Source organism: Tamandua tetradactyla, chromosome 8 (genome assembly GCF_023851605.1).
Source record: "Tamandua tetradactyla isolate mTamTet1 chromosome 8, mTamTet1.pri, whole genome shotgun sequence".
In the NCBI taxonomy this organism is placed as follows: Eukaryota; Metazoa; Chordata; class Mammalia; order Pilosa; family Myrmecophagidae; genus Tamandua; species Tamandua tetradactyla.
Genome location: NC_135334.1, coordinates 61769785 through 61789831, shown reverse-complemented (window position 1 = coordinate 61789831; position 20047 = coordinate 61769785). Strand labels below are relative to the sequence as shown.

General features: G+C 35.3%; 1 protein-coding gene across 5 annotated transcripts in view; it reads right to left on the bottom strand.

The window, feature by feature from the left end:
- PRCP (prolylcarboxypeptidase) overlaps positions 1-20047 on the bottom strand; it is a 100795-nt gene that overhangs the window by 53498 nt on the left and 27250 nt on the right. For all 5 annotated transcript variants that reach the window (XM_077113438.1, XM_077113439.1, XM_077113440.1 and 2 more), the window contains 2 exons: positions 14155-14295; positions 4888-4989 (listed from right to left, as the gene is read on the bottom strand). In XM_077113438.1, the coding sequence (XP_076969553.1) occupies positions 4888-4989; positions 14155-14295 (243 nt within the window). The remainder of the gene's footprint in view (positions 1-4887; positions 4990-14154; positions 14296-20047) is intronic.

Here is a 20047-nt window from a genome sequence, read left to right as displayed (position 1 = left end):
CCTTTGGAAAAGTCCAGGTGGAAAGGAACAGAGGCCCCTTGCCAACATCCAGCACCAGTATGTCACTCATCTGAGTGCACTTCCTTGGAAGTGGATCCCCCAACCCTAATCAAGTCTTCAGAAGACTGCACTGCCAGCTAACATCTTAATCTTATAAGAACCCTAAAGACAGAAGCACCCAACTAAGCACTCCGAACACAGAAACATGATAAATATTTTTATCACTGTTTTAAAGCATTAAGTTTTGAGGCAGTTTGTTATGCAGCTATAGATAAATAATACATCTTCGCATTATATTAGGCTATCCTCTGTTTAGTCTTTGTGCTTTAATCTCACTACCGTTTGATACTTCCCATCATTTGACACGTTCCTGCCTCACCCTGTTAGCATTTTTCCTCTTTTCTATGTATGTCGCCTACTCCTTTAGCCTTTCTCCTTAACAAGAATGTATGCTTTCTGACTTCTTACCTCTTTACTCACCATTGGCCACTACTTTTTATGTATAGCTGAGTGCAATTTTTTACAAATCCTCACATAATATTTGTAATATCCCTCATACTACCGACAAATTTTGTCAGTATGTGCAGGAAAAACAGCATTCAAAGAGTCCTTAGCTCTATTTTCCTGATCACGAGATTCAGGAGAGGGAGTCGTGTTCATATACTCAAAAGCTAACTGCTTCTCAATAATTTTAGGAGTTAACAACTACGATATTCAGATATTTATGCAACATAGTAAGCTAAAGGATACAGTTTTCTCTGCAGCCTGAAAAATATCAAATTGTTCTGCTTTTTATTTACAATTAAAGAACACTTTCTACGTGTTTATTTTATCCATAATATGAGATAATAAAACCTCTGGAAGTAAAAATAAAAATGCCTAGCCACTTACATCAGCAAGACAGTAAGTAAAAGGCTCCAAATGCCCATCTCTCCACACAGCCATCAAAAAAACAAGGAAAAATAGTCAAAACCAACATTCTCAGAACGCTGGAAAATAGCCAAAGGTTTACAGCAATAAAGCAAATGGTGAATGATGAAAAAGGCAACTTGTAAATGCTCCTGGTAATAAAGGAAATTTCTGATATATGATTAGCTGAATATATACTAAAGGAATAGAGACTCTGGAGATTTCACATGAAAAGGAATATGGTATTTGCAAAAATAGTTTGGAAAATCACTAAACAAATAGACTACTATCGCCTTCATTAATAATAATAAAAAGGAACAATCCCTGGGGGAAAAGGGGAAACTTGATTGCCAGAATTAACACATTAAAATAGTCAAATGTCCAGATATCAACCAACAAGTATAAGACGTACAAAAAATATGAATCGGTGGCCTATTCAAAGTAACAAAATAAAGCAACAGACTCCACCCCTGAGGAAGTTCAGACATTATAATTATAAATCAAAGACGTTAAGTAACCTGTCCTAAATATATCCAATGAGCTACGGCAGCTAACTTTCAACTGAGGTTCTTTCTTGTGTGGGAAGGCACAGGGTGGTCTCTGCTGGCCTTCTCTCCAGGTCTCTGGGCTCCAACAACTTTCCCCAGGGTGATTTCTTTCTGTATCTCCAAAGGCCTGGGCTGAGCTTGAGTGCTGAGATGACGTATGCTGAGCTGCTTGGGCTGTGCTACGTTGAACTCTCACAGCAGGCACACCTCTTAGCTGACTGCAGATGTAATTAGCAACAGATGAAGTTCACTATCATTGGCTCATGTCCACAGCAACAGAACTAGGTACCTTCACCTGGCCAAGTTGACAACTGAATCTAACTACCACAGATGGTTACCACTAAACCTGCCCTACAATAAATGATAAAAGGAGTGCTTCAAGTTGAACAAATAGGACACCAGATGTTAACTTGAAGCCATATGAAGACGCAAAGATTCCAGGTAAACGTAACTTCGAGGGTAAATACAAATGCCAGTATTGGTGAATTTCTAGTTTGTAATACTGCTCCTTATCTCATACATGATTTAAAATACAAACATATAAAATAACTATAAATCTATATTACCGGATACACAATTTTTAAGGATGTAACCTGTGATAAGAAAAACATAAAAGGTGTGGGGATAGGAGCATATAGGAGCATAGTTTGCATATGTTATTAAAGTTAAATTGGTATCAATTCAATTAGATTATTATAGATCTCAAATGTTAAATTTAAACCCCATAATAACTATGATGGAAGTATCTAACTATATATTAGTATATTATATATATAATAAATTTATATATATATAAAATAAATATAAAAGGAAATGAGAAGGGATTCAAAATAGTTCCGTATCAAAGAGCAACTAAATAGTGGGAAAAATGAGGGTCAGAAAAGGTATAATAAATACAAAAAACAAGTACTAACTCCAGCCTTATCAGTAATTAAATTAAATGCAAATGGATTAAACTTTGTAGTCAAAATGCAGAGATGGGCAGAATGGGTTAGTAGAATGGATAAAGCCAGATATAACTATATACTGTTAACAAAAGACTCATCTTGAATCCACAGACACAAATAAGTTTGAAGCAAAAGGATGAAAAAAAAATTTCATGCAGATAATAATCAAAAAAGACAAAATAGACGTACAAGAAAACACCATTAGTCATTAGAGAAATGCAAATCAAAATCATGAGACAGCAGTTCACACTCACCAGAATGCTTATTACTTAAAAAAAAAAGGAAAAAAAAAAACAGAAAGTAACAAGTGTTGACAAGGTTATGGAAAAATTAAAACACTAACTCACTGCTGGTGGGAATGTAAAATCGTGCAGCCACTATGGTAAACAGTTTAGCTGTTCCTAAAAAAGTTAAACATTAAATTCCCATATGACCTAGTGATTTTACTCCTGGGTTTTTATCCCAAAAGAACTGATAGGAGGTACACAGAAACCTGGATACCAATGTTCGTAGCAATATTATTCACAAAAGCTAAAATATAGAAACTACCTAAGAAGATGAATGTAATAAATAAAATATGGTATATACATACAGTGGAATATTATTCAACCATAAAAAGGAATGAATTTTTGCTATCTCTACAATATTGATGAATCTTGAAAACATTATGCAAAGTGAAATAAACCTGATACAAAAGAAAAGTATACTACAATTCCATTTATATGAAATATCTAGAATAAGCAAATTCACAGAAACAGTAAGTAGATTAGAGGTTACAAGAGGCTGGTATCGTTTAATGGGTACAGAGTTTCTTTTTGGGGTTATGATGGTTTTGAAGCTATATGTACCACAGAAAAAAACATGTTCTTAAATTTAATCCATTCCTGTGGGTGTGAACTCACTATATGTTAGACTGTTTGATGAGATTAATTCAGTGAAGAAGGTGTGGCCCACTTCAATCAAGGTGGGTCTTAATCCTGTTACCAGAGTCCCCTATAAACAGAGTAAAATTCAGACACAGAGAGAAAACAGCCACAAGAAGCAAGAGGCTAGATACTGACAGAACCTAGAAGAAAAGGGAGAGACTAGGAGATATCTTGCCATGTAACAGAGGAGCCAAGGATTGGCAGCAACAAGCCTCAGAATGCCACAGTCTTCAGGGAAAAAGTACCATCTTGATGATGACTTGATTTGGAATTTCTTTTAGCCTCAGAAGGATAAGCTCATAAATTCCAATTCTTAAACCCAATCCATTTTGTGCTATTTGCTTAAGTAGCCTAGGAAACTAAGACAGTGGTGATAAAAAAGTTTGGTAATGGATGGTGATGATGGTAGTACCACATTATCAATGTAATTAGTGCCACTGAACTGTATGTTTAAAAAGGGTTAAAATGGGAAATTGTATATTTTATATATGTTACAACAATAAATTTAAAAACAACAAGTAAACAAACAAAAAAACAGGCAGCCTAGAAAATGACTGGCTCAGGTTCTCCCATCTCAGAGTTCCCCAAAAGTATGGAATGAGTATTTTGGCACTATGTAAAATAATCTTAAGGCATACACAAACATTTTTAATATAATACTTAGGCTTTTACTATAATGTACATTAGGGAGACCTGGGTTTGAGTTCTGACCCATGTACCACACCCACAAAAAAATGTTGTGAACAAAATTCCCTATGATATACAGATCACATATCTGCCTCTGTGTGTGTGTATGTATAGATACAGAAATATATATACGTAAGGAGACATTAAAAAAAAAAGAAAAGAATAGATCAAGACTTGGCTTTACAAATATGCTTAAGAAAACACTAAGTTTGAAAAGTGATTTGTTAAATAAAAATACTAAATGAATAGAGTATAAGTAGCAAATTGATAAATCCAGAATCCTGCACATAATACAGATGACCTTGTGGAGGAAAAAGCATGATAGTTTATTATATTTTAGAGCCTGCCACTGAGCCAAAGCTTTTTGTGAAAACATCAAAAGCCTGAAGGTACTCCAAGTGACTAATTGGCCTCATTGAATCATAGAGATTATTTGCTTTTATTTTATTGCTTATATTTTGTTGAAAAGCACCTTATTAAAAATATTTCAGTACTCATTTTGGTAATTCTTTCCAGTGGCAGATATAATAATTTAAGTGTATAATTTATAAAGCGGAATTGTTCACTGCCAGTTTTGAAACAATGAAAAGTTCCCTGCACTACCTCTACAGGCCATAGATTACGATTTACTTGGCTAAGGCTAGTCTTGTCAACTGAGTTAAGAATTTATTAACATTAATAATGGTAATGATTCAACCCAAACAATCTCTGTTCACACTGTATATAAAACTGAAAGATTAAGTATAAATTACAGAGTACAGGCACTGCAAAATTAAAGCTATCATTTTTTTTTCACAGTGGGAAATGTGATTTGAAATGTTCTAAGTGTTAAAAGAAAAAACTTTTAAACTTAAAAAAAAGTATACTTGCCTTGAATGACCTGTCACCAAAGGGTAGGGACTCTCCATAGTATCGATGTTCAGCAAACACCAACATAGCTTTCAGTTCCTCAGCCACATCCCACATGAACCCCTAAAACAATTTCACAAATTGAGAGGATAAAATTAGGATGTAAAAAAAAAATCAGTGAATCTTTTTGCAAACCATATGAAACAGGTATTAAACCAGACCAAAAAGAGTTTTCTGAGAAGTTGCACAATTTATGTTCGTTCCATCCAATGATAAATTATAAAACTGTGGCTTAGTTGTTCACATCAATCTCAAAATGTATTAGAGTGAAAAGATTAAAAAATAATCATAGGTTTCTCATCCTCCAGTCACTCTAACTCTCCTTATCATTTTAGCACTAGAATCAATATTATACCTAAAAATAGTCTTCAAATTTTCATGAAGTTGTACTGTGTGCCAAATATTCTAGGAAATAGCTGAGGATATCTAAGTTAGCCTCCTACTCATATGCATTTAGAAAATAAAAAACAGTACAAATATGCATATAAGATTTCTTTGGGGTATATATTAAACTTATTTGATAAATAAACAGCAGCTAATAATAGCTAAAATTAATTGAGTGCTTACATTATGTCAGGCACTGTTTAAACAATTAAACTATGAATTCATTTAATTATCAAAATCTAGATACACAATCTAGAAAATACAGATCTTTCTTACAACAAACTAAAAGAGGAAATGGCAGACATTTCCTATGGCAGAGTAAAAGCAGATAATTTAATAATGATGGAAATTATCCAAACTTCCCTCTAAACATGGTGATACATAAACAAAAAAGCTTCTATCTTACTGAAATTTTACTTTGTATTTATAGGCAGTGGTAGTGTATATGGCTTACATAAAAGATACCAATTGATTCATATTATCATACATATAACAATTACGGTCTTCCCATTGTAAGGTTGCGTTGGTGTATTAACCAAACTTTTTCACAAATTTCAAATCAACAGTGTAATACAATCTCCTGTATTGTATTAAATATACAATATTTAATTAAATAATTAATTTAATATAGTAAATATAGTAATTAATAATTAATTTAATATGTAGCAAATATTTAGTAAATTTACTAAATAAATATTTAGTAAATTAAATATTTAATAGAGACTGCTAAAATGAGGCCTGCACTAGATAAATATGCTTTATGGTTCTCACCATTACCGATCTCGATTAGTGTTTCAAATATAGGAGTGCTTAGAAAAGAGGGTCTTAGAAATGTAGAATTTTGGTGCACCATCTTATAGGAGTAAAAATAAAGCTATATTTGTAAAGTATAATTGAATTTAATGCAATTGTAAAAAAAAGTGTGCTCTGCTCAACTTATAATGTTATGTTTAATTTTGAACTGTATACAGAGAAATTCTAAAACAGATCAATTAAACAATTAAATTGAAAACACACACAAACACTCTAAGAGATAGGCACTATGATTACCCCCATTTTATATACAAGGAAACTTAGTCACAAGAGATTCAACAACCTATAACAGTCACACAGCCAGTAAGTGGTAGAGCCAAGATTTAAACCCAGGCTCTCTGGCTCCAGAGTGATCATCAGATGCTGGTAGACCTCCTTACTGCCACACCTCTGGCTGGTCACTGATCAATCATTGTATTTTACCACTTACCTCAGTTGCAGCTTTAGAATCCTTTTCAACAAAGCATTCTAGGCAGTCAACATGAACTGATAAGATTTAGATATAACACCAACGGTAAAGATACTTGCCATTCCTAGTGCACATTGTTGCTTCTAATGAGTTGCTATTCCCTAACAAATTCTAAGGCCTCTAAATGTTGGTTTTGATCAATAAATGAACAATTAGATGCATGCGATGATGAAGAATTTAATCTGGTATTTGTGGTGTTTTCAATAATCTCTGTTTTCTCTAAGGACCTACTCACTCACTGCCATATATCTAAAGATCCTCTAACACCCAGCTCCAGCATCCTGTTCTCTACCTGACCCACCCTGGAGCACTCACCACTCCCTCCTTGCAGCCTCACTGTGCTAGATATAGATCTCTATTACTGTGTTGCAATATTTTCTTACATATGTGAATTACCCTATGAGCTTAAGGGTAATTACCATCCATCAAAGTATCCAGACCTCTTGTGGAGTTGACCTCAGGTTATAAGAGGAAGCAATTTAATTGAAATGATTCATATTGTAGTAACAAGTGATTATTTGCTTGCATCTGTTTCAGACGTATTTTTATTTTTCAAAAAAGATTCATGTAATTTATTAACATTATGTGCCAGCATTGTTCTATGTTCCACATTCTTATTTAAAGCTCTATGGTATTACTACTACACCTAATTTACAGATGAGAAAACTGAGACACAGACTTTGTCAGTCTGTATGAAGTCTTCATTCTTGACCATTATGCTACATTGCCTCTCAATAAGTGCATGTTCAGAAGACAATATTTAATTGGAACACTTTGGTATTTGAAGGAAGGCATCTAGAGCTGGGAAAGGGCCAAACAGGTAGCAAAGACAGACTGGATCTGCCTATAGTCGGGTCTCTGGAACTGTACTGATTATTACTTCCTTTCCACAACTTCTAAGCTCAGATTTGCCAGCAAGTCTTAATTTTTGCTACAGTGACTGCCATGCCAGTGAACAGGATTTAGTAGAGCTGGAAAAATCACAGGATAGGAGAAGTTGCCCTGTGGTCTTGGCATAAAAGGGAAGTCATGTCACTTAAGGAGAGAAAGGGAGAGGAGGCAGTCTCTGTTGTTTCACAGAAAAACAAAGCAGAAATTCGATGGAAATGAAGTCCTGATTTCATTTGTCATTTAAGAGAAATAGACATCTGAGGATCTCATTTCAACTGACATATTTAGAATGACATTTCCTAAGGAAATAATCAGGATTGAGGAATGCAATAACACAGTATAATTGGACTCAGATATTTGCTTTCAATTTAGCTCAGTTCAACAAACATTTATGGACAACTCCTGACTATGGAAGGCAGTTTGGTGGTTCCTCAGGAAGCTAAATACAGAATTGCCATATGATACAGCAATCCCATTGCTAGGTATATATTCAGAGGACCTGAAGGCAAGGACACAAATGGATATTTGCACACCAAAGTTTATAGCAGCATTATTTCTGACTGCCAAGAGATGGAACAGCACAAATGCCTACCAACGGATGAGTGGCTGACTATCTGTTGTATACACATACAATGGATATCACGTAGCTGTAAGACAGAATAAAGTCATGAAGCATGTAACAATGTGGAAGAAACTTGAGGACATTACCCTGCGTGAAATTAGCCAGAAACAAAGAAAGAAATTCTGTATGGTCTCACTAATATGAACTAACATTAATGAGTGAACTTTGAAAGTTGAAGTTAAGAACACGGGTTATCAGGAGATAGAAATAGGGTAGAGATTGGGGAATTGGTGCTGAAGGAAGACAAACTGTGTAACACAACTGATTGCAAAAACTCAGAAATGGATAGCCCAATATCCATTGTAGCACAATAATAAAAGTACATTGAATGAAGCTTCATATAAGTATGAGTGAGGGAGAAAGGCTGGGGGTACATATGAAACCAGAAGGAAAGATAGAAGATAAAAACTGAGATGGTATAATTTAGGAATGCCTAAAGTGGACAACAACGGTGATTAAATGTACAAATAAAAAAACCCTTTTGCATAAGGAAGACCAAATGAATGTCAATATTGCAGTGTTGGTATATGGGAAAAGTGCAATCAATGCAAGCTAGGGTCTATAGTCAACAGAAGTATTGAAATATGCTTCCACTGAATGTACAAAGGCATTACACCAAAACGAAATGTCAACAGGGTGGGGGACATGGGGGAGGGATACAGATTCTTTGTGGAAGAAAAGGAAATGTCTTCATATAGATTATGGTGGCAAAGGCATGTCTATACACTTAGGTTGGATTGTATGATATGTGAATAAAATTGTTTTATAAATAAAAATATTTTTAAAAAAAAGGTATGGAGGGAAGTACCTGAAACTGTTGAGCTGTTTTCCAAGAGCCTTGTGTCTTGAAGATGACTGTATAAAGATATAACTTTTATAAAGTGTGTGATTGTGAAACCTTATATTCGATAGTTCTTTAATCCAGGGTATGGACAGATGAGTAAAAAAATATGGATTAAAAAAATGGATAAAATAAATAAATAATGGGGGGGACAAAATGTAAAATAAATTGAGTAGATGGAAATACTAGAAGTCAATGACAAAAGGGGTAAGGAGTATGGGGTGTATGAGTTTCTTCTTATTATTTCTTTTTCTGGACTGATGCAAATATTCTAAAAAGTGATCATGGTGATGAATATACAACTATGTGATGACAGTGTAAGCCACTGATTGTACACTATATATGGAATATATGTGTGTAAAGAGTTCTCGAGAAAAATATTTTTTTTAATTTATATTTTTCATGTGTACTCATAAATTAAGTTTTGTTATTAGATTTAGGTATTATTATAAAATACAGTCATAGAAGCAAATAGGCTACACTATTATTTTATCCTCAGAAATATAAGAAAAATGGTAGAACAGGAGAACTAAATTAAGATATAGCTAAAGCTTTACCTTTGACAGTCAAACTTGCAATTTCTTTTATTTGCATAGGCCTCATTTACGATTCATTCATTCATTCTTTCAACAAATATTGAGCACTTACTTATATGCCTAGTACAGTCCTTGACTCTGTACAATACTGAACAAATACACAAAAATTCCTATTACATTCTACAGACCATAAACAAAGCAAACCATAAACAAAATAAGTAAATTAGAATGTTAGGTGATGATAGGTACCATGGAGAAAAATAAAACAGGAAAGGAAGACAGGGAATATATGGAGTTCAATTTAAAATAAGTCATTCAGAAAAGGAATTAGAAATATAACATACAGTGTTTATAGAAATTTTAGAAAATACAGATAGGAAAAATAACAGTCATCCATAATTCTATAATCAAGATGAACACTACTAATATTTTTGGTATCTGTCCTTCTGATCTTTTTCAATAGAGACAGAAACAAAATATTTGTTTGATGGTTTGTTTTATTTACAAAATTGGGATCCTACCAACACTTTGTGTTTTGTAACTTATTTTTTGTCTTAATATACTGTAGCCACCTTTTAATGCCACTAATATATTCTTCTAAGAGAGTGTTCTTTAGGTGGCAGGAAAGAACAGAATATCAGAATCACCTGGGGCATATTCTTGAGCCCACCCAAAGCCCACTGAATGAGAAGTTTGCTGGAGAATGCAAGAAGGAAGGAATAGAGTAAAAAAAGTGCTGCTAGTGAGGGACCATCCCAATTCCCAATTAAGATGGCAGAGTGAGAAGTTTCCAAGCTCCATCTCCCCACAAAAGCTTTGAACAACAGGCAAGAATTGCCAAAAACCCCTTTTTCAAAGTATCAGAGAACAGTTAATGGATTGCAGGAACAAGAGCAAACACCAAATTAAGAAAAAGGCAAGTTAAAATCATTAGCATCTCGTGGCATCCTGGCTAGCCTCTCCCTCATCCCCTGACCTGGTACAGCATGGAGGTAGTTTGTGTTCCCAGTTTGAGTCTCTAGTCCCAATTCCAGAGGGATCAGAGTAACTCTTATGCATATTCCAGTGGTAACCTGAAGGACTGAACCAGGACACTAGGCACAAGTTTGCCATCTCTGAATTTGCCCTGCATGGAGAAGGCAGTTTGAAGAACTCTCCTACAGAATGCTAAGAGAGAAAGCAGTCAAGATGTGGATGCCTGGAGCAAGAGATTAATAATTGTGAGGCATTACAGTGTGGGGCTCTGTAATAAGGAAACTGCTTTCTAGGGAAGACAGGACATTTGTATGTGTATAAATGGGGAATTCCAGAGGCCTTGCACGTGCAGAAGGCATGCAGAATAAGACGTGCAGAAAGGAGCAGGCAGGCCCCTGCGCTTTGGCCTATATGGATAAACTCTGAAGGAGAGCAGCCACACAGGTCAATCTGCAAAGACTGGGAAAAGTGTTCTTGATTTCTCCTTCTTCATATTTTGTTTGTTGTTGTAAACTCCTAGTATGCAAACAAAGTTCTGTAATAACACCAGCTGGATACAAGCTTAAGAAGCTGACATCTCAGAGTTTAATTCCAGGAGCAACACATTAAAATAGCAAAATGTTCACATTTTAACAAAAGATTACAAAACATACAAAGAAACAGGAAGCAGTGGCCCAGGCAAAACATAAATTTCTAATAAATCATTAGAAACCATCAATGAAGAGGATCATAACAAAGATTTTTTAAAAATAGCTCTAAATAGGTTCAAAGAACTAAAGGAAAACATAGACAAGGAATTCAAGGAAATCAAGAAAACAATAGCTCAACACAAAGAAACTATAAACAGAGAGACAGAAACTATGAAAAGGAACCAAACAGAGCTAAAGACCACAGTCCCAGAAATTCAAAATTCCCTAAAGCAGATTGGAGCAGGCATAAGAGCCAGTGAACTTGAATAAAAGACCTTCAAAATCATCCAGTCTGAGGGCAGAATGAAGAAAGTATGGCGAAAAGTGTACAGAGCCTGAGGAACCTGTGGGACAATATCAAGCATATCAATACATGCATTGTGGGAGTCCCAGAAAGAGAAGAAAGAGAAAAAGGGACAGACAGAACATTCAGAGAAATAATGGCTGAAAACTTCCTAAATTTAACAAAAGACATGAATATATATTACCAAGATGCTCAATGAACCCCAAGCAGGATAAAACCCAAATAGACTTTTATCACAGCACATTATAATCAAACTTTAAAATGCCAAAGACACAGAAAGAATTCTGAAAGCCACAAGGAAGAAGCAATGTGTTACATACAAAGGAGCCTCAATAAAATTAAATACTGATTTCCCAGTGGAAATCAGAGAGACATAAAGACAGTGGGATGACAAATTTTAAGTGCTGAAAGAAAAAAACAGCCAACAAAAAATTCTGTATCTGGCAGAACTATTTTTCAAATTTGAGGGAGGAAAAGCAAACATGAATGTTACAGATTTAGGATGTTAAATTTTTAAGCTCCATGGTAACCATAAAGAAAATATCAGAGAATACGCAACTTTTAGGGACAGAAGGTAGAGTACAGATTGCCAGCGGTGGAGGGTAAGTGCAATGAAGAGTTAATGAAAAATGAGTTTAGGGTTTCTGTTTAGGGTGAAGGGAAAGCTCTAGTGATGGAAAGCTCTAGTAACGTGAATGATATGGTTAGGAAAAGGTGGGATGGGAAGATTTATATGAAAAAGAAAGAAAGAAAAACTAAAGAGATAATGAGAATTAAATTCAATAAATGATACTAAATGGGATCTAAGAGTTGAAGGGACAAGGTGCAAAAGAACATCATGGGGACAATAAGACAAAATTGGAATATATAACAAACTTCATATGGATGTTAGATTTCTTGACTTGATAACTGCACTTAAGGTAATTATATAAGTGAATATCCTTATTTGTAGGAAAGGTACATGGAAGTACTATATCTTCACGGATATGTGTGCAAACTACTCTCAAATGTTCATATATTAGAGAAGGAAGTAGGGAAAGAAGGGAGGGAGGGAAGGAGGAAGGAAGGAAGGAAAGAAGGAAGGAAGGGAGGGAGGGAGGAAACGAATGAACACAGCAAACAGCAAAATGTTAAAATTGGTGGATTTGGGTATTTGTGAGTTGTGGGGATATGTTACAGTTCTCTGTATGGAGTCTGTATTATTTTAACAACTGTTAAAATTAGAAATTACTTCAAAATAAAAAGTTAAACATGAATAAATAAATAACTAAATTAAAAAACAAATCTCCAAAGCTTAGCCCACCTATAAGTATGCCTAAGAGTTACTTCTAGAGCACCTCTTTTGATGCTCAGATGTAGCCTCACTCTTCCTAAGCCCAACTGTACAAATGAAATCATTGCCCACCCCTAAGTGGGACATGACATCTAGGGATGAAAGTTTCCCTGGTGGTGTGGGAGATGATTCACAAGGATGAGTCCAGCCCTCGCACCGTGGGATCCACAATTCCATCCTGACCAAAAGGTAGAAAAGAAGTGTAACTTATAAAGTATCAGTGGCAGAAAGAGTTCAAATAGAGTCGAGCAGCTACTCTGGAGGTTGCTCTTATGCAAGCTTTAGTTGGACCTTGCTACCTTATCATAACCTGCCAAACCCCAACCAGGACCATTCCAGCCAATCCCAAAGAACATTTAGGGCAATATATAAGATTCCACAAAGGTTCCATGCACTAGAGTAACTTTCCAGAAACCTATAACTTCCAGATGGGTCCCTGGACCAGGTAAGTCCTGAAACCTAGAGGGCCCAGCCTGTCCAGAACATCAGACAGTTCCATCTTCCTACCCCATATTAATAATAGCCCCTTCCAAGATGAAAAATTTAGAATGGCTGCAGCCCAAACACCCCTAAAAAGAGGGACAGAAAGATCAAAGGTGATGGCAGAGTTATACAGAGAATTTTAGTCTCCAGTATCTTAGAGCAGCTAGAAGTAAAAATCTAAAATTGTGGAATTGCAACCCATGCCAAACTCTGAAATATGTTCTACAACTACTGTGGTGCTGTGCATTGAAATATATTACTTTTTTGTGTATATGTTATATTTTACATAAAAGAAAAAAAAGCCAATTGTGACAATAAAAAATATTTATGCCTTCTAGTCTCCTATATTCTGGAGCAGCTAGAAGGAGAAATCTGAGAGAATCATATGGTAAACCATGATAAACTTTGGGATCTGTCCTGTAACTACTTTCTAAGGAATGTAATTGAAAAGTATTGCTTTCTTCTTTCTTTGCTTTGTATGTATGTTATATTATACAATAAAGAAAAGTTAAAAAAAATAGCTTTGTGATAGTATTAGCAGAGTGCCTGTTTCCCCACCTCCCCCCCGCCCTTTGTCCTTTACTGTAGAAATTAGCTGGGATGTTCTTTTAAATTTTTATGGGCCTTATATGTCATTCATTCTTTTAATCTGTAATTCTTTAAGGTTGGATATGTGTGTTTACTGGACACTTGTATTAATTTTTTGTGAACTATTTACGTACTTTTGCTATTTTTCTATTATTAGTACATTTATCATCTCTATTTTTTTAAAGAACTTTACAATTAAATATAGTAATACTTGGTCATATACACCATAACCATTTTTCCAGGTTATCATAATAAATGGCAAATTGTTTCAGCACAGGAATTTCAGAAATTTGTACATACCGTATTATTGCAAAACCAAACAATGTCCCCTTCATTCCCAGTGTAGAAAAGTATTGATCCATCATCTTCCTTCCAGTATTTATCAGTTATTAGGTACCGCTGTTTAAAAGTTTTATCAGCATAAAATCCAAAATGATCAATCTATGAAAGAAACAAAACAGACAAAAAGACACAATTCAAAGAAAAGTAATTACCTGAGATAAACATAAATTAATTAAATATTCCATTAAAATCAACCTATACTGCAAAAGTAATTGCATAAAATACTTAAGTAGCAACTTAGAAATATAATATTAAAGTTGAATTGGAAATGGCCATATGATCCCATGATTTTTTAAAATACAGATATCCATTATAATCTGGTTTCATTACTTAAACTTTCAATAACAAAAGCCAAGAACTAAAGAGAACACTGGAAAGGTCTATAAACACTGACACCCCAGCAACAATAGATATTTCAAGTGTTAGGACTTTTGTGTCTAATACTATTCCCCACTAAATGGACCCGCGGCTCGTTAGTGATATGGTTAACTGACATTTGAGACAAGGAAGCTACAGGATAAGCCTACACAGCTCACTGTGCTACAAAGTAAGGAAGTACTCAGAAATTAATGGACGTATGTCTAATAGACATAGGAGCTAACTTCAGGGGACTCCCGTTGGCTGACTGCAGTTGACTGAAATATTCAATTCATAAAAATCCATTAGACCATAATGATATCGAAAAGAGAAAGCAAGAAAGCAAATGCACTTGCCACAAAATTTAAGGTGATTATTAAAAGAAGATAAACTCTGAAAATTGGGAATAAAAAAGTAAAGAATTCAATATTTAACCTGCCTTTCCATAAGGACTGTATTTCAGGGTACCAAATAACCTCAGCTGATGAAGAAGAGTTCCGTTTAATCAAATGCCAGTTCAGAAAAGCAGAAGGAACGATAGAGTTAGAAAAATGATAGTTTTACAAACTCTAATGAAGTTATTAATTCAAGCAAAACTTATCAGTTGGTGCTAAATGCATTAGGAGAATGGATGATAGGTAAACGAACATTCATATAATGTCAAGGTAATACCATATAGAACACTCTTTTGTCACAAGAGGAAAATGTAACTTTAAGATAGAAGGACCAGGCTGCACCTTAATCTAGTGATTGATGTCAGCATCAGTAATGGTGGGGCAGGAGAGGATTATATATCCCCTCATGTAGTACTGCATGAAGCCCACATCATCTAGGATATATTATTGTAAAAAAAATGTCCAACTTCTATCTAATTCGGTCTTCAGATCTAATTTCCAGTTTCTAGGAAATACAAAGGGTAGAAGAAAAGCTCAAGCCATCTGAAGAAGCAATCAGACAAATTCCAAATGTATGACATTCTATAAGACAATAGTAAGGTCACTGTTATGATAAAAAGGACCATTTTGGATTGAATGAATCTTAAGGAACCAGATGCAATGCATGATCCTGGGTTGGATTCTCATTTGAACAAACAAGCTACAAATGACAATTTAGGGACAATTGGCTTAATTTGAATATGGACTGGGTATTAGATGGTATGAAGAACTTATTGTTAATATTGGTATGAATAATCATGTTATTTTGGCTACATAAGGAAATGTTTTTATTTTTTACCCTTAAAGATTTAGGGACAGAATGTCATGCTGTTAATTTACTTCAAAATACTTCAGCATAAGTGGCTAGAGGGAAGTACTGAAACTTTTGAACAGTGTTCTAGTAGCCTTGATTCTTGAAGAAGACTGTGTAACTATATAGCATTTACAATGTGAATGTATGATTGTGCCTGATGCTCCTTTTTTCTAGGGTATCGGCAGACAAGTTAAAAAAAAGGATAAAAAAATGATAAAAAATAAATAAATAATAGGGGGAGATAAAGGTTGAAAGTTGGATAGATTGAAATACCGTACGTCAATGGGTGGGGGTAAGGGATATGGGATGTATGAGTTCTTTCATTTTTTTTTCTGGAGTGATGCAAATGTTCTAAAAATTATCAAATCGTAGAGCACAGTAAACTCATGCACATCTATCTAAATTTAGTTATCCCCAAAGTAAGGAGCCCACTGAGCCTTTAGGACCATGAGCTAGAATTCCCCAGGGGTTTGGAGAGAGAGTTGTGAGAATGTGGCCATCTAAAGTGGATTTAGTGCTAATCTAGTGCTGCTCCAGCCTCCATGAGCAGGAGTTGGTTTTAATCTAAACCAGAACCAGGACCATCAAGACTTCCCGAGGCTATTCGAAAACAGACGGGACTCTCTGCACCAGCTTCATCTGTGACTGAGCCTGCACACATACACACATGCACAGGCACACACGCAGACACTTTACATTCATACCACAGGTCTCAATGTGTACGTTTTACAAACTACATCTAATTGCATACTCCCCAATGTCTATGATGATCATCCTACATAATCCTAAAACAGAAACTATTCTAATCTAAAAACTGCATATCTTTCAGAAAAATAAGCAGTTTGTATGGACCACTTATACAATAATCACCTCCATGTGATATAAACCTCCCCCATTATATATGGTTAATTCATTCAAACACTCACTCAACAAGCATCTATTAAATCCTATTCTGGGCAAAGTACTAAGCTAAGCAATGGGATAAAAAAATGGTGGAGTCAGGGCCCCTGCCTTTAACTTACACAAATTCAATTACACACACTCAGCCTAAAAATAAAAGAAAGCAAGAGATAGTCAGTGAAGGGGAAGTGGGCAAATGATTCTATCTGCTCCTTGTGAGGTCCCCAGACCAGCAGCATTAGCATCACCTGCAAATGAGGGAGAAATGCCAATTCTCCAGCAGCATCCCAGAACTATTGCATCAAAAACTGTGGGGGTGGAGCCCAGGAATCTAGTTTCACAATCCCTACAGGTGATTCTAATATATTGCTTAAGTCTGAAAACAATGAGTAAGCATAGGCCCCAAATGAGATATGAATCTGCTATTCCTTCCTCTGGTCTTAATTTCTGATTAATTCTAATACTGTAAGCATCTCACCATGCTAAGACAATATTGTTTAAAGATTTTAACTACCACCCAACATGGCCCTCAATTACAAGTTAACTGCATCATTTGAAGCTCAGTAGGAGATACAACTATCTGTTTCAACTAGGGAGGAAAGACTGGCCAAGTTGGACTTAGAAAAAGGAAGTACATGGCTCTTCAACAAGGTGCCTTTCTGTGGGATTTTCAAAGATAATTTTGCCAGTGATTTCCACCTTACCCACTGACTGCAGAGCCTACTCTTCCAATAAAATGACATATTGCTGTAGCCTCTAAAAGCAGCTCACAGAGAAACACACTTCAATAATACAATTTGAAGGTTTCAATATTGAAAATATGGCTATATGCTGTGTTAAACGTAAATGGTTAAAACTTCTTGCTGGAAGAAAAACTTCCACCTGATAATACAAGGGTAATGGATACGTCAGAATGAGGGAAAGCCAAACTCCCTTGTGTGATCCTTCCCAGGAAATTCCAGCTTATAGCAATCATTTCCATTGTTTTAGTCAGATGTGGGCAAGAGGTAAAGAATTCTGGCATGGTAGACAGAAAGCATTTTTAGGAGTAAACAGATACAAACTTAAGTCTCTATTAGCTATGAGGCCTCAGGCAAGACACTTAAACTCTTTGAGCCTTAGTGCCTTCCTATGTAAAATAAGGATAACATATACTCAGAGGATTACAGGGAGATTAGAAAAAAATGTACAAATAGTTACATTACTGTTATATAAGTGCTCAACAGAAGTTGGTTCTCTCTATCCCATTTGCAAACCAATCCATGGAGTACTTAGAGGGGGTAAGTAAAGTGGAGAGACATGATGCTCTTCACAGAATCACAGGAAGTACCCTTAGAAAGTCAAAATATCCTATTTTCTGAGTGCCTCATCTATATACTGAATACCTAGAAACATGCAATGAAATCTCCTTCCCAAAATATTTACTGAATTTTCTTGGCTCCTTCTTTATTATCAATGATATTAATTTTTGGCTTTGTAAGTTTCCAATTCCCAATGGCCAGGTTAGCCCAGTGAGGACAGTGTGCCCTCTGCTGTTGAGAACTGGGGCCTGCATGCTACTTCCAGCTCTGTGCTCTTGAATAAAGAGAGATTTTATAAATCACAACATGAAAGGGCGACAAGGGCCTTAGAAATCATTTGGTCTACATTGCTCAAATGAAGAAACTAGGCTCAAAGAGGACAAGTGGCTTGGCCAAGGTTATAAGTCAGAAACAGACCTGGGACTTTTAATTACCTTTGAAATTAGGTTTACTGAAACAACTAAAATAAATACTAGCTCATGATGTACAGCAGTTCAGCATGGTACTGGCACAGGAACAGACATATGGACCAATGGGTACATTTTGTGAGGATTCACTGATTTTTGGCAAGAGTACCAAGACCACTCAATTGGTGCTGTTAAAATTGGATGTCCACAAGCAAAAGAATAAAGATAGGCCCCTATCTCACACCAAGTATAAAATCAACTAAAAATGGATCAAAGACCCAAAAAATAAGAACCTGTGAATAGGGCTCTATCTAAGACTCTATAAAAGTTTCACACTCACTAAATTTCTTTTTTCAGAAACATATAACTTCCAGATGATTTCTAGGCCATATAAACCCTGAAACGCAGAGTTCCCAGTTTCTCCAAGAGCATCAACAAGTTGCATCCCCCTACCCCGTCAACACCCTTTTTCAACAGGAAGAAGTTAGAATGGTTGTTGCCCATATATCCCTAAAGATTGAGAGAAGGCTAAAAGGAGAAGGAGGAGTTGTAACAGAGAAGATAGGACATAACAAATGAGTATGACTACTGAATTGTTATACTGAAATTTCTATTTAGTCTTCAGTGTCTTAGAGCAGCTAGAAGGAAATACCTGAAACAGCAGCACTGTAACCCATATCATATTTGAAATTTATTCTAAAACTACTTGTTAAAATGCACTTTGAAATGTATCACTTTTTGTATATATGCTGTATTTCATAATAAAAAATGTTAAAAAAAAAACTTCTGAAAGGAAACATAGGGAAGCATCTTCAGGATTTTATAATAGGTAATGAATTTTTAAGACTTTATACCGATTTAAAAATTACAAGAAAGATTTTATACCCAAAGCACAATCACTAGAAGAAAAAAATTGATAAATAGATATTATCTGTTTATAGCTAGATATTGATAAATAGATAATTTATCTACTGATAAATAAATAGAAATTAAAAACTTTTGTGAATCAGAGGACTTTATCATGAAAGCAAAAAGACAACCTATAGGTGCACGGGTGGTTCAGTGGTAGAATGCTTGCCTATCATGCGGGAGATCCGGGTTCGATTCCCAGACCATGCACCCCTACCCCCACCCCGAAAAAAAGGCCACCTAAACAACAGGAGAAAACATCTGGAAACCACATATCTGATAAGGGTTTTCTATCCAGAATATATAATGAAAACCTACAGCTCAACAACAACCCCCCCAAAATACAACCCAAATTTTAAAAATGGGCAAAAGACTTGAATAGACAACTCTCCAAAGATATATAAATAGCCAAAATGCACATGAAGAGATGCTTAAGATCATTAGCCATTAGGGTAATTCAATTCAAAGCCACAATGAGATACCAATTCACACTTAAGCGAATGGCTACTATTAAAAGAAAAAGGAAAATTACAAGTGCTGGAGGGATATGGAGAAATAGGAACACTCATTCATTGCCTGTAGGGATGTAAAATGGTGCAGCAGCTGCGGAAGACAGTTTGGGTGTTCCTCAGAAAGTTAAGTATAGATTTACCATATGACCCAGTAACCCCATTTCTAGGTATATTCCCAAAAGAATTGAAAGCAAGAATTGGAACAGATATTTGCACA